Source organism: Sinocyclocheilus anshuiensis, unplaced genomic scaffold (assembly GCF_001515605.1).
Source record: "Sinocyclocheilus anshuiensis isolate Anshui unplaced genomic scaffold, SAMN03320099.WGS_v1.1 scaffold1346, whole genome shotgun sequence".
NCBI classification, from domain to species: domain Eukaryota; kingdom Metazoa; phylum Chordata; class Actinopteri; order Cypriniformes; family Cyprinidae; genus Sinocyclocheilus; species Sinocyclocheilus anshuiensis.
The window spans coordinates 897034-918353 of record NW_015555726.1 but is presented as its reverse complement, the minus strand read 5'-3'; the positions used below and the strand labels follow the sequence as shown (position 1 = coordinate 918353).

Sequence of the window (21320 nt, the reverse complement as noted above, 5' to 3'; positions counted from 1 at the left end):
ATATATATTACACATGAAATTATTGTTTCTGAAAAGGTACCTGCATACATGTCGACTGACTGGGCCTTAGGTTTCAGGCCCAGCTCAGACATACAGTATATTCACCAAAAATCAAAAGCACTGGCATTTTGGCTAGTTCCTTGCGGTCCAGTTGGTTTCAGTTGGGATGGCAACTTGCATTAACACTGGATGTGTTTTTTTTTAAGCTACACTGTCAAAAAGGAGTTTTCAAAGATTATTGGAGTACGTTTAATAATAGTTTTTCAGTCTTTCTGCTTCAAAATTTCATGTTTAATTCATCGAATCACTTGTCATTTCATTTTACATTTTTGTGAAATTTATTAGCAATTTCTAATAGAAAAGCGGATCCCACTTTATATTAGGTGTCTTTAACTACCTTGTACTTACACAAAAAAAAATAAAAAATTGCTATGATGTACCTTACTGTGTACATGTTGTATTGCAGGTCATGGTAGCACTTTATTTTACAGTCCTGTTCTGCATGTACATACTATGTACTTGTTACAGTAATTACAATAACTGGGTAATAACTAGGTACTAACCCTGAAACTACCTCTAAACCTAACACTAGTTACCTTATATTATCCAGTATTTTCTTAGGTAAGTACACTGTAAGATCAGGTAAGTACACATATTGTAAAATACAGCACAACCCAGATCACTTTTGCTGCTACTGAGGTGGGATAACATTAAGGTGAGGGTCAAGTTTGGTGGACTGGTTACGTTAAGGGTAGTTTAAGGTGTAGGGGTAGGGTTAACAGTGCAATTACAAATGTAACTACAGAAACGAATTACAGATATAATTTCAAGAAGGTATGATTAACAATTTATTTAAATATAGGCACATAGTAGTTTAAGACACTTAATATAAACTGGGTCCGAAAACCGTTTCAAAGTAAATTCGTGAATCTTATACCATTTTTTTTTTCAGTATATAGAAGTATTTTGTAACTAGACATGGCATTTTGAAAATCCAAAGCTAGTGCCAAATGATGTTGGAAAAGACAGCATGATGCGATGCAACGGATAAAGTGTCCACAATTTTAATAACGATTGAAAAATAGCATCATTTTTTGCAATTTGCTTTTTCTCCAGCGTACATGTGGAAGTCATGACACCATTTGGATGCCTCGGGGATGTCACTAATGTGAGTTTATGTCCCAGCTGGTTTACCTAACGCTGACACTATCATAGTAATTCGTTTTCCTCCCTCAGCTGCTTGTCAAAGCAACAGCTGGGACGAACGAGCCCCGGAAGCCCACACAGACCAATGAACTATTCCTGAACCAATCCTGCTCTAAATATTTATACCGCCCCACATTATATATATATATATAATGTTAGAACAGGATGTGTGGAGCGCTTACCGGAAATACCGGAATCTGCTGTCCACCATAAAAGACAACACTGATGGGATTACCCTAACCCTAGCCTTCAAAGATTTGTTTGTGTATTTATTTATCTCCTGGTATTCAACCCCAGTGCGAGCTCATCAAGTCATCAGCCCGCCAACGGAGGCCACGCTCCAAAAAATGACGGGATTTTAAGCCGTGGATGTGTTTGCTCGGCAGTTTGAAATACACCCATTCATCCAGCATGTCTTTATGCAGCGCTTAGACGCCAGTTCTCAACCAAACAACTGCTACGAAGCATCAGACCATATTCAACTCTAATCTGTTTTGGTTCTTATATTATTAAAGTGATTTACTCCTGTTGTGGAGTGTAAACCTATCAAATTAAAGGGGCCATAGAGGGAAAGCTTAGGCAGAAAGGTAGAAATGTCTTTATAGGTGTGTGCAGTCAGCTGTTGATGTTGTATTACCACTAATCTCATTGGTAAGCATGTTCTTGATGCTAAATATGCCTTTTTATAAATATTGAATTTTGAATACAATTCACAAATTTTATACATTGCTTACTGCTGTTTTTATTCTTAGTCTAATAAGTAATGCAGGAATCACTGTCATATCATTTAGTACAGTGTTCGGTCCACATTGAGGTGAGAATACATCTCCGAAAGCCATTTTTTTTGTTAAGTTATAATACAATTCACAAATTATATACATTGTTTACAGCTGTTCTTGTTTTATACCAGTACATTTTTAGGCTGATTGCTATTATTTTAGCAGATGGTCAAATGTAAGCAGAACTCATCATGTGAATCTTTAACTACAAATTGACATATGAACAACCAGTCAGTAACTGATTTAAGTATCTATATGTGTTTGATCCGTCAAAAAGAACTGACTCAGTTGAGTCATTTGTTCAGGAATCGGACCACCCTAATTGTGCTGTATATTTTTGAACCGATTCATTAAAGTCATTCATTCTGGAATCAGACTTTGATGTTTGCACTGTATGTTGTTGATTCACTAAAAAGAAACAGATCATAATTATACGTTCAGGAATCTGATTAAACTGTTTCTGCTGTATGTTTTTGAATCACTAAAAAGAACCATTCATTTGGGAATCAGAGTAACGGAACTGAACATCATTCATTTTTTTTTAAATGGACACGGTTCTGAATAAGAATCAGTTCTTGGCATCCAAACCTACTTTTAGTCCATGTCTGTTAGCTTTGAGGTCATCATGATGAAGCTGAACTTCAATAGACCTGATCCATATAAGTAGGACATCAAGTACAGTTTGTACAAAAAAGTCCTTAAACTCGAGCATTAAAATGTATTAATATTATTATGAGCTGCATAAGCTCAAAATTATGCAAAATGATTGCAATAGCATAGTCTATGAATATATATATATATATATATATAGCAAATGAACTCATATTTAATGTAGTCTGGGTCTTATTTTATTGTACCTTGTATAGAGTTAGGTTTTTTTGCTGTATGCAATGCGCTTTTAAAGTATTACAAAATACAAATGACAAAACGTACAATATTACAATTGCAGAAAAATGGACCAAAATACTGTTGAATTGTTGAGAGACATTGAAATGTTTGTCCAATAAAAATCTGTCATGGACTAGAATGTCCCCCATAATACCACCTGTATGCAACTAGCAATAAAACGGTAAGTAGCAAATCATGGTTCATGAAACTTGCCATTTCAGTAGGAAATGTGTCAATATAGAAAATTGTGTTAATTCATTCTGGTATAAAGACCTGCAGTGTGTAAAACAGAAATGCATGGCGCTAACAGCCAAGGTCATGGGTTCAATTCCCAGGAAATGCATGAACAAATGTGTAGCTTGAATGTGAGCAATGTAAATGTCCGACAAATGCAGGAATGTTAAAGTATGTGTCCAGTCTCTTTCCATTTTACTCTATTAATATATTTTTTACCATACCTTCATTAACTTTTTAAACTCATTTTTTCAGTATCTTAAATCGTTGAAATTTCAAACCTAGCAAAGAGCTTCAGGGTGTCTTCTGTCCTTTCATATCTCACAGACACATTTTAAACAGTTCACAATCCTGCTGTTATAAAGCTAGAGGCAACATATTTGTAATATGGGTTTTTCTATGCTACACCGGCTTGCAAAGTGATACATCACTTTGTATCTTTATATCCATCAATTTGCAGTTCAGCAGAACTTACGTTGCAATGCACTTACTGATTTATAATTGAAAGTCCATGCAAAATGCTAGTTACAAAATCCCCTTTATCAAATATGTTCAGTTGTGTTAATCATTGGTTTGCTTGAATTTTGCTACTTTCAATCGGGTACAACAAAACTTGCTTTTTTGTGTCTTGTTTACTTGATATACTTCATCATTGGTCTAATTTTAATAGACTTACTCCTACTCTGAGCTATGCCAACAGGTTTTAAGCAAGCTGTGCTTTATAAGCTAACTTCAATCACAGTGCAGAAGTGATTTTAACAGTGTGCATGCTTAGTATGATGCACACTATCTAAATTTGAGATAAACCTTAGATCTGCATGATGAAAGCATTGCATTGAGTGAATAATGACGTGTACATTTATCTGCAGTAAAACCTGATTAACGCTCAAAGTGCAAAGTTTAGCAGTGTCAAAATCAGTGGACTAAAAACCAGAAAGGAAAAAATAAATCACTTTTCAACATTTATTATGAAATTAAAAAGATCAAATATCACCGTTCAAACAATGCTCAGCAGAAAACAAAAACAAAATCGTAATATTAATAGTCATTAAGGATTACTTGAGCTGCATACAGATTGCAGTGGGGAAGTACAATTATAACAAGCGAAAGAAAAAATATGCAGAAACAAAATCATAACAGTCCATTATAGAATAACACAGCACATTAAGCAAGATTACCAGGAGGTCAATTTACATAAAACATATTTTATGTACATTATAAATTACGGCGGCTGCAGTGGAAGGGGTGGAACAGGAGAAGTTCACTACAGATTATGGTAATCAAAGCTATTAATCTGAAGAAAGGGGAGGTGCTGTAATCTGACAGGATGACGCCTTCAATTTTTGGAAAGGCCCTACAGGGCTCATTGTGTCATATTGATGTCACTGAGTCAGAGAAACAGCACTTAGGGATGGTCACAGCACTCTCTCAAAAATAAAGGTTCTTCAGTGGTTCTTCTTATCATTGCTTTCCCCCTGTATGGGGTTCTTGAGTTGGCTGTATTGCTCTTTGGAGATTAGAAACGTTCTTGATGTTACCTCACAGGTTCTTCAGATCAAAGTAATGGTTTCTGGGTTACACTGCAGTACATTGGTGGTTTTATTTGAGAAACTCAGAAGAAACTTGCTCTATGGCATCAGGATCTAAACCCATTCATGGTTCAAGCAGGAACCTTTACTGTTAAGAGTGTACAGTGGTGTTCATGTGGGGCATGTGTCTTCTGTCCCAAAAATGTTGAGATGAACAGGTGCACATAAGATGAACCCCTACTGTACCTCAGGTGAGCATTTGAAACAGTGTGAAAACATATGGACAAAAATGAAAAAGTGTCCAGAACATCACAAACTAGTCAAGAAACATTTTCTTCCACCGTATCTACTTTGGCCATTTCATATTGTGTGAGTCGTTACCCAAATGTATTAAAAATTGCAGAATGTAGACACCGTTAGATGAAATAAGCAGAGACGTCTGGTGTTATCATGATAGGGTTTAATAATTTGTTCATATTCTTTGTTATATATAATTAGGAATCATGCAATGCCGATCAATGTTAATATGTGTATGAGAATGAAAGAAAAATATGGAAATAAAAATCAGAAGGAGTGAAAGGCAGAGTTGTAGTCATGTAGCCTGTCAGAGATCACAGAGCGGATCCGGGAGCCATCTCTTATCAATCAGTTTGCTTTATGAAATGAAATTATGATGAATGGTGCTGACTTTTGCTTGTGACTTCAGCAAATGAGCTGCCAGAGAGCTGGCAGGGGAAACAACACAGCTAAACACATTTGAACATCTATCTTTTGAATACTTTATCTCTTTCTCTTCTTTTGACTTTAAAAATAAAACAAACATTTTTCAAACATCCAGACCGAAACCTACTTGGTATATATCCATGGTCCTGAAACATATTTGGACACTCAAACCTTGCTTAAAATGTCTAAATGTCAAACCAAGTGGCATTTGTTTTAGATTCTGTGGAATATGTAGACACTTTCTGGTGTTTCACATTCGTGTTCTACCTGTGGTTACACTGCGTGAAAGTCCGGGGAAGTTCTTCATACATCCACTAAGGTTAAAAGTCTTTGCAAACATGGGTAAGAAATGAGTAAGAAAAAGGTCTAGCTTTATTTGTATCATTGTAGGTGCCACTGTGATATTTTGTGAAATTAAATTCATGTCTTTTTAAGTGTGGAATGAATGTCCAAATAAGTTTTGAGGCTACTGAAGTTTATTTTAATCACATTTACTCTACAGCCATGAGAGTAGTTGTATGATGATCATGAAAATGATGAAAAAAGCCAACATCAATCTGAAAATCTTGAAAATCCTGGTAATTTGCCAATGGTCTGTGCTAGTTTGGGTAATGAATAAATAAAAACTCTAGCATAGCAGAATTATCTAAGCATCTCTGTATTCTGTCCGTGCAGGACAGGGAGGACTTGCTTGAAGTTCTACCTGCAGCACGTTCTAAACAACTGCATGAATGTACAGCATAAACGTATTGAGCTTGCTAAAAAGTTCTGCTAGCACCCAAGTGGGGTGCCTTCAACCCTACCTCAAACTTACAGTTTGTTCTCTGTATTTAGGAGTTTCACACAGGCTTTGCAACGGGCATCCTGAGGCAACATTCCATTCTTGCATCGTCTTCCATCAGTACCCTATCAAAAGCAGTTTGACAGTTTGGCCCCAACAAGGGCTATAACTGCAAAGTACTTTAGACCGAGTGAGTTCAACTTGAACTTCAGAGGCTGAGCCTCTCAGGGACAAAACGGGGAAGTTTTCACATCAGCGTTAGGTCCAGAACGTGCACAATCAACGGTCTGTTTGAAAGATAAGCCTTCTTGCTTCCACTGGGGATTTGACAAACTGCGCTTGAGGTAGACTGGATTATGTATGAGAAACGGACAGCCGTGTAAATTTCAGAATTGTAAGCCATTGCCATTTGGGCTGAAATGGAGGGACTGACCCTTGAATTCAGAGAGGCTTGTGTATAAAATGGATTGGAGAATTAGAAATCTTTCCAAAGACAAGAATTTTTTTGGTTTCTAACGTGCACATTTGGGACAAACCCGACCTTGGGGTTCAGATGAATGTTACTCTGTGGTGCCAGTGTATTGTGTAAAATTGGTGCATTGAAGACGGAAAAAGAGAAAATGCATGTCTTGTTCATCCACAACTGCTTTTAAAAAGGATAGTTCACCCAAAAATAAACATTCTGTCATCATTTACTCATCTTCATGTCGTTCCTAATTTGTATAATTTTCTTTCTTCTATTGTCCATGAAATGAAAGTCACTTTTGGACCCCGCTGACTTTCACTCTGTGGACTAAAAAAAATGCTGTAGCATTTTTCAGAATATCTTCTATTGAGTTATACAGGTTTGGAGCGACACAAGGGTGAGTAAATGATGACAGAATGTTTATTTAATAACATAACACTGCGCCAGTCCAATGCAATTTACATAATTTTTAATCTAGGCTCCCGTAAACTAGTCAAAGAGGAGCCCAACAACACGTGATAATGAATTGCAGAGGCTCTTTATGCAAGACAATGAGAGGCAGCAAGCAGCCGCAAGTGCTGTACCCCGACTAAATCTCTTTCTCTGGCCCAACGGAGCCCCTCCATCAGCCCAACGCGCCAGATATCGCAACAGACATCCCCCTCAGGTGCAATAATGTCACAGTCCATTAATCTTCTCAAACTTCAGGCCCTGATCCTGGGAGCCCCATCCATGCTAATCCCTTATTAATGTGGCAAATGAACCTGTGGAGAAAGAACTACTCCCTCCCGGCCCTTCACCATCACAATGCAGAGTCTATTACCGCCTTCCCCCGTACCGTCTCGAGTCTCTACTGTTTGCATTAGGATGTCCATTCATTGAAGCATAAAGCCACTCGAGAGAGGCTTGAACACACACACACACACACACCTCTTCATTCCACATATTATTTGCTCCGTGCCCTCGCTAGTAACCTTTGTCTAGCTCACATATGGTGGAGCGCGAGCCAGATGCATGTGTAATCTCTTAAGATTAAATGTTGCAATTCAAGTCAGCAACCAGACACTTTTGTTCCATTTTGGTTTTGTCTTAACTCGTTGAGACTCTCAGGAAAGGCGATGCGTACAGATTCCTTCTATTATGTGACAGTGGGAAAGACTTGACTGCGCTCTGCTTTGCCAGATTAGAGGAAAGCTCGGCAACAGAGGAAACAGTGCATGAGAGACAATCATCTGGTCTCTAATAACAGTCCCACGGAATCTCACGGGTCTGATTGCTTCCTAAACCAAACGGAATAACCGCATCACTTCGGAATAATTGCAAGTCATTAATGCTAGCACTCACCGGTAGAGCTGTTAGCCTGCTCTCAGGGCTCCTATACATATGAATAAGGCTTTCTAAGAATCTATATTTATGGGAAAAAATCTGATAAGAAATTTGAATCTGATTGACGTGATGTAAGTGAATTTCTTAATGTGAAATCTGAGAAAGTATGAGCAGAAACTCGACGCTCTTTTACGCAACACAAACGCTCTTATAAATGCTTGTATGAGTTTGGTTTGCTATGAGCAGTCACTTCCCAGTTTAATTTCTCCAACTGAGTTTATTAATCAGGCTTGTTGAGGAGTTTTCCCACAGAGCAGAGTCTTCCACACTATGCATGCACGCTTAATCAATAACCTAAATGTTTCATGCACTTCGTAATAGACTTTTTAATGCGCCTCCATCCTGAGAAGCTATTGAACCATGATGTGTGCATGTGTGTTTGCCCCATGCAATAAAATAAAAAACTACAAATGAGAAATAAATGGCCTACTCAGATTATTTTGCAGTAAATGCTGTTCATCAACGAGTTCTTTGGAAGGTGAGCGATTTTGTATCTGTTATATTATTGAATTTCACTCTGAAAAAACATAGTAAAGTGACAGAGAAATGGGAAAGGAATGATACACATTGATTCCTGGATGCACAGTGGAAATTTTCCAACATCACATATTATCAGAAGCGGTGTAGAAACGATTGGAAAGTCGAGAGAACATATTATTGCACTTATTAATCATTTTGGCTCAAGTAATTATGTGACTTGACAAGTCTCTATGGCTTAAAGAGTAGAGCATGGCACTAGCAAGGTCATGAGTTTTCGAGGGAATTTTGAGGGAATGCATGAACTGACAAATTGTAAGCTTTGAATGCAATGCAAGTTTGCTTTGGATAAATGCATTAACGTTCACCCAATGAATCGCTCATGCAACTAATGCCTCTGCTTAGTCTTAAAGGGACAGTTCTCCCCAAAATTAAAAATGCTGTCATCATTTACTCACAATCAAGTCGTTCCAAACCTGTATGACTTTCTTTCTTCTGTGGTGCATAAAAGAAGACATTTAGAAAAATGTTGGGATGCAAAAAAAAAAAAAAAACATTGTACCCAGTTGACTTTTCTCCTTTTGTGTTCCACAGAAGAAATACATAAAGGAATGACATGTGGGTGAGTAAAGTAGTTTTACACAGCCACCTGCATTTTTTTTTTCATTGCACTGCGGCCAAGCAGAACGAAAATGGTCATGTTTGCTGCACCCTTAACTATCAGGCAAGTTTGCATGTGCTTATTTTTGTTTGCACTGCTTCAGTTCAGTCGGTGAACAGAAAGGCCAAGTGTTAATTACCCTATGGCTGTCAGCAGAGGTTTTGGGTGCCATAATAAGCTCGCCACTGATGTGCCTCTAGCTATGCTAACTAGCTCTGCATGGAGGCTGCCCGAGTATCTATGAGCTTTAGAGAGGAAATGCACAGTCAATGGCCTTTAAAGGATTGAGACAGAGACACAAAGGGCAACCCCTGTTCAAACACAGACCCCTCTGGACTGAGCGAACAGTGCATTTCACAGTGGTACAATCCATCTACGGCGTTGACAGGCATCTGTCTTTGCACTTACAGTGGCGGCTATTGTTTTGGGTCACTGAGTCATTTGTTAAGGCATGTACAGCACGACAGCATGGTTCCCAATAGGACAGTATAGCTGCAGAGGCCGCTCTCTTGGCCTGGATTGCAGTTCATTATGTAATCTGTCGTTCTACATTGGTGTGCTCCTTTCTTTCTCCCTACAATGCAAATCTTAGACAGGGAGAAGGAAAGAGAATGCAAAGAATTGCTGTGCATATCCAAAATCTCATTGAAAAACCTGAATGCTTCAATGCATTCATCACACTCGTTTGATGTTTTCATTTGGAAGGGGAATGGGATGAGTTGCAGTGTAACCTATAGAAGGGTCATATCCTGTGTGGCCTACCCCGATGCATGTCCGCGATCTGGACCACCCACACAAGAGCAAGCCAACCCAGACGCCCCCATCTTCCAGACTCGCATCCGCCCGGAAAACAATATTAGACAAGCTATTGTTTGTACAGCTTTCACGCTTAAGGAAATTATAAACGATCCTCCACACACTCAATCTGGAAATATGCAGAGTTGTGTGTGTTTACTTACAGTAGCTACACTTTGCCAGAAGTTGGAAAACGCCCATAAGTGAACTAAAAAAAAAATTCATAATTCATAAATAAAGTAAAAAAAAATAAAAAAATAAAAACTCTCCTCAGAAGTGAGCTTATCCTCAAATGAGAAAACATTCATTAATAAGAAAAACTAAATTAATTCATGAATAAGGTAAAAAGATTTACATTTAAATAAAAAATACATATATAAATAAAACGCACAAAATTCTGTCTTCAACTGGAAAAAAAAACATCCATGAACAACTTAAAAAACATTCATAAATAAAGTAACAAAAAGTAAACAAGTGTGTATGTGTTTGTTCTCCAACGGTCAGACCTTATCTTACACATCTCTAACAGCCATTACCAATCTGTTGTGTATTCAGTCCATCATTAGACATGAGCTGTTTACTGAGAGAAATGCTCCTACACACACACACACACACACACACACACACACACACAGACAAAAGGGCAAGGGAAAGGCAAGGAGACAGAGAGAGACGAAAAGTGAGTGAGAGATAAAGAGAGTGAATGAGAGAGAGAGAAACAGAGAGAGAACGACTGCTGACTGCTCCCCACTTCTTCCCCATGCATTACAGACACACACTGCATGTTGGCCCATAGCCAGAATATGCCATACAGAACAACAGTGCCACCTAAAGGTAATATTCCCCTCCCTCCCTCTTACTCACCCTCCCTCAACTCTCTCTCATCATCTGGGTTTCATACTACGAGATGCTGTGCAACTCGCTTTTGTGATTTTGAGCACTTTATACAGTAGAATTGTCTTTGAGAAATATGTACAGCTACCGAAAGAGAACACAGTTCTATACTAAATGTCTGAGACAGTTTATTGGTTTAGTATTTGGATACCATTGGATTTAATGAATCAGGAGATAATGTTTAATTTTGTGTGCGCACATTTTCTCTATTAGTAGATTAACTGCAGTTCAAGATTAATTAAGAAACTGGTATCATTGAGAATGCTAATTAACAAATGCAGACAAATAAGAACAAGATTGAACTTGAGTGGTTACTCATACAAGTGATGATTTGTTTGATAATGCCTAGATTTAAATTAATTTCTTCCATAAAAGAGTTTGGATGTCGAAATGAGAAAATGGTGATCGAAGTAGACAGGCGAGAAAAAAATGTTTCTTTCACAAACTCTCAGAACATTGCATCTTTGAACCACGACAGAGCAGTGAAATTAAACTGAATCTAGCCTCTTAGGATTCATAAGAGACGTTGGATTCTTTTTGAACCTCACCCATTAAACCAACTGCTTATCCAGCACTTGGTTCAAGCAGAGGTTTATGAATTAAAAAAAAAAAAAAAAAAAACACAGAAATGCATGTGGTAAGACGATGACAATAGTAATTCGCCTGGGTCTGCTAGTTTCATATAAAACACATACAATATTTACGACTTTTTTGGTCATTATATAAGAACATCTATGGGGGGCTTTTTTGAATTCTACATTTTACATAGTGCATCACAGATGTATCACTCAAAGCAAGTTAGCTACCACAGGCACTTCAGTACTGAGCAGGGCAGTTATAAGCAGTACTTATAGACCAGTAAAAGTGTTCTTTTACCTGTCTGGTGTGCAAAGGTGCCCCCTTTGACTTGAAGCCTCCTTGTGAACTGCATTCTGAGGCACTGAAGTGATCGGAGCTGGTGGAGGAACGTTTGGAAAGCGTGTCACAGCCCCCAACAAAGGTATTGTCCAGTGGCAGCTCCTGTATCACATGATGCTTTTTCACAGACACCGGAGTGTCAGCTTTGAGGTGGAAGGCCGACTGGGGTGAAGCGGACTTGTAGTGCCGGGCCAAGTCTGGGCTGCTGGGTTTGAAGGTGGTAGTAGGGGTGGCATTCCAATCAAAGCGTCCAATCCCGGGCTCCTCGAGCTCAGCCGGGAGACTGATAGTTCCGTTTATGGGTTCGTGGGCAGAGTCGTCGGGTTTGTTCTCCTCGATGGTGACAAAGTTCAAGAGGGAGCTCTTTGGCGACTTCCTCTTTTTGCGCTTCTTCTTCTTGTTTTGCTTGTTCTCCTGGTTGGGGGACATCCACTCGGTACCCTGCTTCTTTCTCTGAGCCGCCTTGAACTGAGAGGCATTTCGGCAGCGCACCAGAACTGTTATGAAGATGACCACAATCACTACCATAGCACCTGTCACAATGGCAATGATGGTTTTTAGGTTGTCAACATTCTGATAAGTCTCACTGCTCTCGCCAATGTTCCTATCCAGTGGCGTTTCCATTGTCCGACGTATGAGGTCATGTATGTATGAGGAATTTCCAACCGTGTCGTTTACGTACAGGAAAACTAGGACAAGAGTGTGCAGGGACTTTGGATAGCCTAGGTCACTGATGTTGACCACAAGCCTGTGGAGGCCAATGTCTGCCACCGTGGGTTTCTCCTCTAACGTGATGTTTCCTGTTACAGGGTCAATTCTGAAAAGACTTCTTGTGTTGCCACTCACAATAGTGTACTTGAGCTCTGCATTCATACCCGTATCGCCATCTACTGCAAACACCTCGGCCACAACCGATCCCGGAATCGCAGACAGTGGCACTAGTTTGAAAGAGGTGTTTGATGGTGGGTAGATGACGATGGGGGGGTTATCATTGACATCAATGACATTGATGGTCACCTTGGCAGCTGACGAACATGGAGGGCTTCCATTGTCCACAGCTCTGACGTCAAAGGTGTAGGAGCTTTGCTGCTCTCGGTCAAAGGATACATTGGACTTTATGACTCCAGAATCTGGGTCAAGGATGAAGTTCTCATTATCGTTAAGGATTGAGAGTCTCACCACGGCATTCTCACCAGCATCTGCATCTGTGACTGTGATTACTCCAACTGTACTATATTTAGGCAGATTCTCTGACACAAAGAACTGAAAGTGGTTGTGTGTAAATTTAGGGCTATTGTCATTCTCGTCCAGTATGGTCACTATGACTGCAGCTTGATTCTGCAGAGCCCTGGTGCCATTGTCCCTAGCGGTGACCGTAAAGAGGAACCGCTCTTGTTCCTCCCTATCAAACACCCTGGATGCGGTTAGCACTCCTGTTTTGCGGTCAAGATCAAAAAATGATGCGTTGGGTCCAAGCTGGTAGACAATCTCTGCATTCCGTCCACTGTCCTCATCTGTGGCACTGATGGTTGTCAGGAACATGTCACGTTGGTTGTTCTCCATGAGAGCCAGCTCAATGACAGGCTGGGTGAAAATGGGTGGATTGTCATTCTCATCCTCCAGCCGTACTCTAACCAGGGCGGTCTGGTTCAGACTAGGTTTTCCAGAGTCAGAAGCAACAATCTTGAAGATGTACTCCTTGGTTCCTTCATAATCAAGCAGTGCAGATGTTTCTAACAAATACTGGTTATCATAAACTGCTTTGAGGTGAAATGGAACATCTTTTTCAATGAAGCAAATCACCTTGCCGTTGACGTCTGTGTCTTTGTCAGATACAGTAATGAGGGCAATCTTGGTGTTAATTGGATCTTTTTCAGAAAGCATTACAGTACCATTAGTTGGACTGATGATGTATCTCAGGTCAATGTTTGGAGCATTGTCATTCACATCAGTCACATTGATAGTGATGGTGGCTCTTGCTGGACTCGAGCTTCCATCGCTGGCTAGTACTGTGAGTTTATGAATGGCAGTCTCCTCTCTATCAAGCGGCCTTTGAACTGTTATGAGCCCAGTGGTGGAGTTCAGAGCAAAAAGTCTCCGTGTCGCTGGAGACACCTGGGCCCCAAACATGTACTTTATTTCTGCATTGGCACCCACGTCTGCATCAGTGGCTTGCAGCTGAACTACAGATGTGCCGACGGGAGAATTTTCTGGGATGTGGACCTCAATTTGGCTTTCTTTGAAGACAGGCCGGTTATCATTAACATCAGTGACAGTCACCTGTAGAATGGCAGTGCTGGATTTCTGTGGGTTCCCCCCATCCTCCACTTTGACTTTCATCACATAAGTATCTTTCTGTTCTCTATCTAAATTCTGCTGAACGATAAGCTGAGGCCATTTCTCACCCTCTGGTGTCTCCACAATATCCAAACCGAAGGCGCTCTGCCCGTTCAACAGCTCGTATTTGTGTACGCTGTTGGGTCCGGTATCTGGATCAGTGGCAGAGGGAATAGCAAAGCGGCTGTTGATGAGTGTGTTTTCCGGAATTGAAATGTTGATCACAGGCGAGGGGAACATGGGGGCATTGTCATTGGTGTCTTTCACCATGATTTTAATTTTGATTAATCTGAAATAGTCATTGGGCAAAATGACCACCTCAATTTCAAAGGAACACTCGCTGTCTTCAAAAGAGGAGCCTGGACAGAGTTTCTCCCTGTCGATACGGTTGGAGGTGGTAAATATTTCTCCTGTATTGCTCATCACTCTAAGTAGTGGGGTGTCACCTGCTTTCGACACAAGCCGGTAAACCAGATTACTGGTAGCCGCGGTGGCAGAGTTCATATGGGAGATGTTCAAGTCCTTTGGAATGTTTCCAATAAGAACATTCTCCTGTAGCTCTTCTCGAATAGGGTAAATGAGCTCTTGGGCTATGGTGGGATCTAACCAGAAACAAGCAACTAATGTTGTCAACAAGAAAAAATCCCTTAAATCCATGACAGCAGTTCACGCGTGTTCCTGCTGCTTTAATTCAAACATTTGTCTCCATATGGTGTTGTCAGAGCCAAGGTTTCACAGAGCCTAACATTTGTAGATAAAGAGCAGCCAAACACGACCCTACAACACACAACATTATAATGTTACAATGAATTCCATAATACTCAACACTCAAGACAAAGAACCAACAAATGGTCCATCCAAATCAACGTAATTAAAAATCAAGCAATAAGTGTTTATAGTCTGGTTTATAGTATATCTTAATAAAGGTGGCAATGCATTCTAGTTATAATTCTCATATGCATTCTAGCCACCACTACAGTCAGGTTTTCACTGTAATAATTTCCCCTCTGCATACACAGAGGCTCTTGATAAAATAATGCAGCCAGTCAAGCACTCAGGCATTTCACATGAAATGTCCCTAATGTCATCTCCTTCGAAGTTACACACCATGCATTTGGGATTTAATCTAATTATTATTTTATTGTGAATAAATAGCTATGCACTAGAAGTGACAGTGTTTTAAACAAGACAGTACATCAATTCTGCATGCAAACCCCTTTGGGTGTATGCATGCATGCGTTTTCTTACCTCGGTTCTCTGTGAGCTCGCTCATACGGAGGTTACCAATTCGCGCACACAGTGACAAATCCCTTCGACCAGTCAGAAAAACAATCTGACTCCAGTATAATATCAGGATATCCGTATTGATCACTGCTTTGAGGACTAGGTCAGTGAAAGTATTTTAGTCGTGGGAAAAAAAATCCAACTCAAAGCACAGCTGGTTTTGGGGGGAAATGTTGATTTCACAGCAATCAATCAGACAATCTTTATGAACTTTCCCCGGCAGATCAGCGTGCGGTCTGCGGTACCGGTCATGAATCAGGTGATCCACGCGCGCGTTAACGGTCCCGTACCGTCATTCCGCATTTCCCGGAGGAGCCCTTATGAAACACACCTGTTCTGCTCGAATATCAACATAAACTATCCCGTCAGAGAAAAAAAGAGTCAAGTACGAATGCGATCAGATCATTCCCCTCTCAGTCCTAAGTCAGAACAAAATCCACGGCTTCTGTCCCGGTGTCTTGTGCGTGATTCCCCGCGCACACCTGAATGAGAAAAAGTCCAAACGATGGGATGTGTTGGGATGCTTATCCTCGATCTCTCCTCTTCCCCAGACTGAATTTCTCGCACTAACTCTGAGTATGCCCACAGGGGAACGCCCCCTCGGCTGCTGATTGGTCCATCTCTTCATTAACGTCGCCGTGAGGGGAGGGGGAATAATGTGATTGGTTAGAATTAACGTCACTCACGCGCGATGCTGAGACGGAGCGAAATGCCTCAGAAAGCCTCTGCGGGCTGCGGGATGAGGAGGTTTGATGTACGGCTCCATTTCTCCTCATTAACGCATAAGAGCATTTAATGTATTTGTTCACAAAATTGTGGTGTCAAATAATCCAAACACAATCTGAAAATGTTTTGTCACATGTGACCGACAGCTATTTGGAGTAATAAATAACGCAGTGACAAAAAGCGTTTCAAAGCAAATGAAGTCTGCTAGTCAGATGCACATGAGAAGTGTATAGGCTTCTGTCAAGTTATACATTTATCAAGTTGGTTGCAATAGTAGCTTACACCGTGTAGAATCGTTAATACGGAAATATAGTTTAATTGTATCAACAAAGTTAGTTTTTATGAACTTTAAACCATCATGGTGCAGTTCACTGTAACACTGTCATGATCAGTATTTTACAGCATTAAACAGATTTTATAGGCACGAATCTAGGCTATATTTTGTCTCGAATTGTCTCGAAAACTGTTTATGCCAACGTATGTTAACTGATAATAATCATTTAACATACGTTGGCATAAACAGTTTGGAACTGTAAAATATAGTCACTAAATGCTTTGTCGCTGTGTGACTATGTGATTTTAACTGCAAAATTCGGTTTATAAAATATAACAAGATGCGTCTTATTCAGTTGTGAAATTCAGCAGTGTAAAAGAAATACGTGGCAGTGTTTCTTTTTCTGTTAGGAAGGGTAACAAGGTTGAAATATATTTCATAAAAACTATACGCGCACATCTAAAATCTTTTGATCTATTTTATTCAAGGTTTATTAGACTGAACGTTTGAAGAGAGTTGGACACCATCAGGAAAGCGGAGCGTGTTTAGTTGAGTTGCGGTAAACAGCACCATCTAGAGGCGAAGACGAGACACATGCGCTTATCTCTCATCTCATTCCAGAGCTGAAGTGGGACGACACTCCTGTCGAGGTTTCAGGTGTGTGCGTGCGTGTGTGTGGGTGCGCGCGCGCGTGTGTGTGTGTGTGTGTGTGTGTGTGTGTGTGTGTGTACCTGGTATTTATCACGTTATGGGGACCAAATGTCCCAACAAGGATAGTAATACTAGTAAATCTTGACCTTGTGGGGACATTTTTGAGGTCCCCATGAGGAAACAAGCTTATAAATCATACAGAATGAGTTTTTTTGAGAAAGTAAAAATGCACAAAGTTTCCTGTAAGGGTAGGTTTAGGGGTAGGGTCGGTGTAGGGCAATAGCACATACAGTTTGTACAGTATAACAACCATTACGCCTTTGGAATATCCCCATAAAACATGGAAACAACATGTGTGTGTGTGGGTGTGCGTGTGTGTGTGTGTGTGTGTGTGAGAGAGAGACAGAGTGCAAAAGCTTTGTTAGGTCAAAGATGGAGGGACTGAAGAGCCAGTCAGTTTCTTGGAAATTATTATCAGCTTTTTCTTCCACTGACATATCAAGGGATGGAAAGATTAAAAAGAACAAAGGTAGATACAGGAGTAAAGAAGATATTTTTGGCTGGCTGACAACCCGGGCCAATCTATCATTCCTCCAACTCAAAAACTGTGACTCAGGCATAACAGCAGTTAGTAAAGAGACGTACATCATACTGTATAGTGTATCATCCTACAGGAAGTGACATCATTTTGGAGGGAAACCAACAACACAAGCACCAGTGAGTATTAGCAATGGATTTGCATTGTGGTAAAACATTCCTTCTGCAAATCTGTATGATGCTATGAATATTCAAAAATTAACTTCAAGCTGATACTTTCATATAAACTAACTCCAATCCTTCAATGGCTAACTCTGGCTTGTTCATTTTCTTGCTATTGTATAAAAGTAATCCAATTACAACACAAGCATATCCATTTCTGAAGGTCACAGAGGTCAGTCTATGCAGGGTGTGTTGTGGGTTTGACCTTTCCGATTCAGTGACGCAACACAGCCAGGCCAGAGAGTGTGAGGGGTGATTTCCATGGATATTAGATTAGCAATTAAGTTTTGCTTTTCCACTGCAATAATTTAGAGTCCCATGAGAGCTGAGCTTTGATTTTCAGATCAACATTTTCCTTATTATTTTCTGCATTGCTTTTTTGTCTTGTATGAATAATGCACACAAGCTCATGTTTATGATGCTGGAGTGTTGATAGGTTCTGTAAAGGAATATCACAGACCTGACAGCCTTTCAATTGTGTATTGATGGAATTCTATTATAGTAGCGAGACCATGAATTATGAAAGACGAAACATAAAATGTGTTGATAAAGCATCCTGCCCCTATCGAGCCAGTTTAGCCACAGATAAACTCATGTCCTGAATTAAATCCATTGTTAAAGTGTAATTCAGATAAGCCTTAAGGTCAACTGAGAAAGCCACATATCGAAAGATATTGACATATTTGAGCAGTTCCTTTGCGAACAGGTGAGCCACTTCCTTGAGTTTTCTCCTTCCCAGAAGCTTTACGATTCAATGCATTTAGCTCAAGTTTTCTTTAGAGACCAAACGAAAAAGGACCACATTGCTTTTGTATCACAAGGACTATTATAAAAACACCTTGTTGACTCTCTAGATGCCAGATAGACCTGAACTTTAACTGGGTGAAGCTAGTTTTGCAGTTTTCAAAATGTCAGTTGTGTGATTGTTGATGCATTTAAAAAATGTGTTTGTAACTGCTGCTCTTTACAAGATATGCTTTTTGAAAACAAGTCCGACAACAACACTGAATAAAAATAGATGTTTTTAGATATTAAGAATTATTTTCATAGAATGAATGATTAATGGATATTTTACACTTGGTTTTTAACATGCACTTCTCAAAATTTTGCTCCAATCCAGTGGACATACATCTGCCAAAGAAACAAGTGCAAAAATCTGCTAATGAAACATGCAACATTTACATTCAAGATAAATGGAACGCAGTGTGCTTTTAATTTTCAAAAGTGTGCTTTCAGGTTTTTCACTTCAAACATCTCGTGATTCAATTTGCAAGACCTGGGGAATTTAAATACAGGCTTTCTGGGAACTTTGCAAAAAGAGCTAATCAAATCCGGAGCGATAAGGCTGGTTTTCTTAGATTCATGTCTGTGAGCCAAGTACATTTACAGAAAAGCTTCAGACATGTAAGCTGGAAGTCATAAAAATATGGAACTGTAAAAAGATAACCAAAATAGAAGTGCGGTCTCTAAATGCAATAAACTGAAAAACATCTAAGTGGCACTTAAAAGCAACCGAGTGATTTCGCAAGCAAATCTTCTTTGAGTTTCATCCTGTTCTTGTCTGTTACAGTTTGCGGCTAATTTTGGCACCACATCTGCCATTCTGAGAGAGCGTGGATATGGAGGTATTTGAGAAAAGTGTCTAGCACATGCATAAATAAACATTCGCACATGCACACATGTGCGCTGATGACTGTAGCTGTGGCTGCTTGGCTCTGGCCAGATGATGGTTCAATCCAGCTCTCTGAACTGCTCTCTTCCACCACATACTGGCTGCCAGCCTTGGCCTATCTACCTCTCACTGTGTGTGTGTCTGTGGGAGTGTGTGAAAAGGAGAGATAGGGCGAGAGAGAGCCGATCTCTGGGGTTCTAGACACTCCTACTATCTTTAGGCACAATCTGGGCCGGTGCATGATTGGACAGAGCAGGCCAGAGAGTGATAAATGTTCACCAATGGCCCATATGGCACTGCCAAGAGATGAGTTTACATCACAGTCTCATCACTACTCAGATACAAGGTTACTGGGACAACAAAACAGCATCCAAAACACAATGATGGCATCCAAATTTCACTGAACTGAGCGTGATGGAATCTAAAGGAAGTCAGACATGGCGAGAGCCTTAACCCCAACTGACGTTGTGTAGGACGTGTCTCCTCCAATATTCAGAACGGTGCTCAGCTGTTAAGGGTTTTTCTGTGATTCGTTTTAAAATGATTACATTTGATTCCTCCCGTCATGACAAATGTGATTACATCCTTGAAAACAGCTATTACAGGAAGGCATTAGTGTTGTGACGTCAGGTCTGGTGTGTGTAATTTCCTCATGTGTTTTCTGAGAAGTTGTCAAAATAAAGCCTGTGGGACTTAATGTGAGCTGTGAAGTTTTAATGATGAAACTGTTAAAGGGATCTATATATCTATCTATATTGTGGTGTGGAATCCATAAAAAAAAAAAAAAGCATATACAGCTGTTAATGGGGTGGCACACTTTCAGCTTTCATTTTCAGCTGCATTTAAGGTAGATATTATTACCTAAAAAGCATACATATTAGTATCTATTAGTACCTTTTGAAATGGTATTGCCCCAGAGACAGCTTTTGTACCTTTTTTTCCTGAGAGAGTAGAGTTTGTTTGTTTATTCATTCATTTTGTGAACTATTTCTTTTGCAGATATTCTGCAGCGATTGCGAGTTAAGCTAAGGGAGGTTAATAGAACTATATATTATTTGAACACATCAACAAAAATGTGATGTCATGAGTTGGCGTCTGGCATGTCCTTATTAGGGTTGGGTACCGAAACCTGATACCAATATGGCACCGGTACCTATGTAACCAGTATGTACTAGAACCGAATCAGAACGCAGATTTCGGTGCCATGCCCGAGCGATCGATTGAAATATGTATCCTCTGGTTCTCCAAAAAGGACGTAAGAAGCATCATCACCGGCACCGCACGTGAAAAATAATTTCCAGACTGAGAAAATGCACGTGAACTCAAGTCGTAAAGCTCTAATAATACAAATATTTGTAGTAACGAGAGTGTCCATGTTGTTTTCACATTCCGACTTAAAAGCACAACTCGGGAACTGAGAGCCTTCCGTTAACTAAGCGAAACATGCTTAAATTAAAATGCCTAAAGCTAAACTTCAAATTTATAAACCTGTTGTCCAACAAAAGAGAACATTATAACCTTTTTACTCCACAACACCAGTCAAATGCTTCCTTTTGTGATCTGATGTGGCTTCTTGTCACAGAATGAGGCAGAAAATATATTCCATAGGCTACTTTAAAAAGAATACATCGATTAGCAATGAATTATAAATATATACTTAATTGTTATGGAAATACCAGAGATGGCTTGAATAACACAGATAAACTATATTACCGCAGTCGAGTGTTTATTGTCTTTGTTTTATCATTCAAAATGTTTATATATTATGATTACTTATTTACAGCTATAATAGTGATGCCTTTGTCCATATAAGGGATTTCCTGGAGGGTCATGAGTTCTGCTACTTCTGTGACTGGATATGTGGATTTTCGGTGCGAGGG

The 21320-nt window shown here is 39.8% G+C and overlaps 1 protein-coding gene across 2 annotated transcripts in view; it reads right to left on the bottom strand.

The window, feature by feature from the left end:
• The window catches only part of pcdh9 (protocadherin 9), a 272677-nt gene extending 256869 nt beyond the window's left edge, over window positions 1–15808 (bottom strand). For both annotated transcript variants that reach the window (XM_016465970.1, XM_016465971.1), the window contains exons 1-2: window positions 15323–15808; window positions 11696–14851 (exon numbers count right to left, since the gene is read on the bottom strand). In XM_016465970.1, coding sequence (XP_016321456.1) covers window positions 11696–14731 — 3036 coding nt within the window. In that variant the 5' untranslated portion in view covers window positions 14732–14851; window positions 15323–15808. The remainder of the gene's footprint in view (window positions 1–11695; window positions 14852–15322) is intronic.
• Between the last annotated feature and the right edge of the window lie 5512 nt (window positions 15809–21320).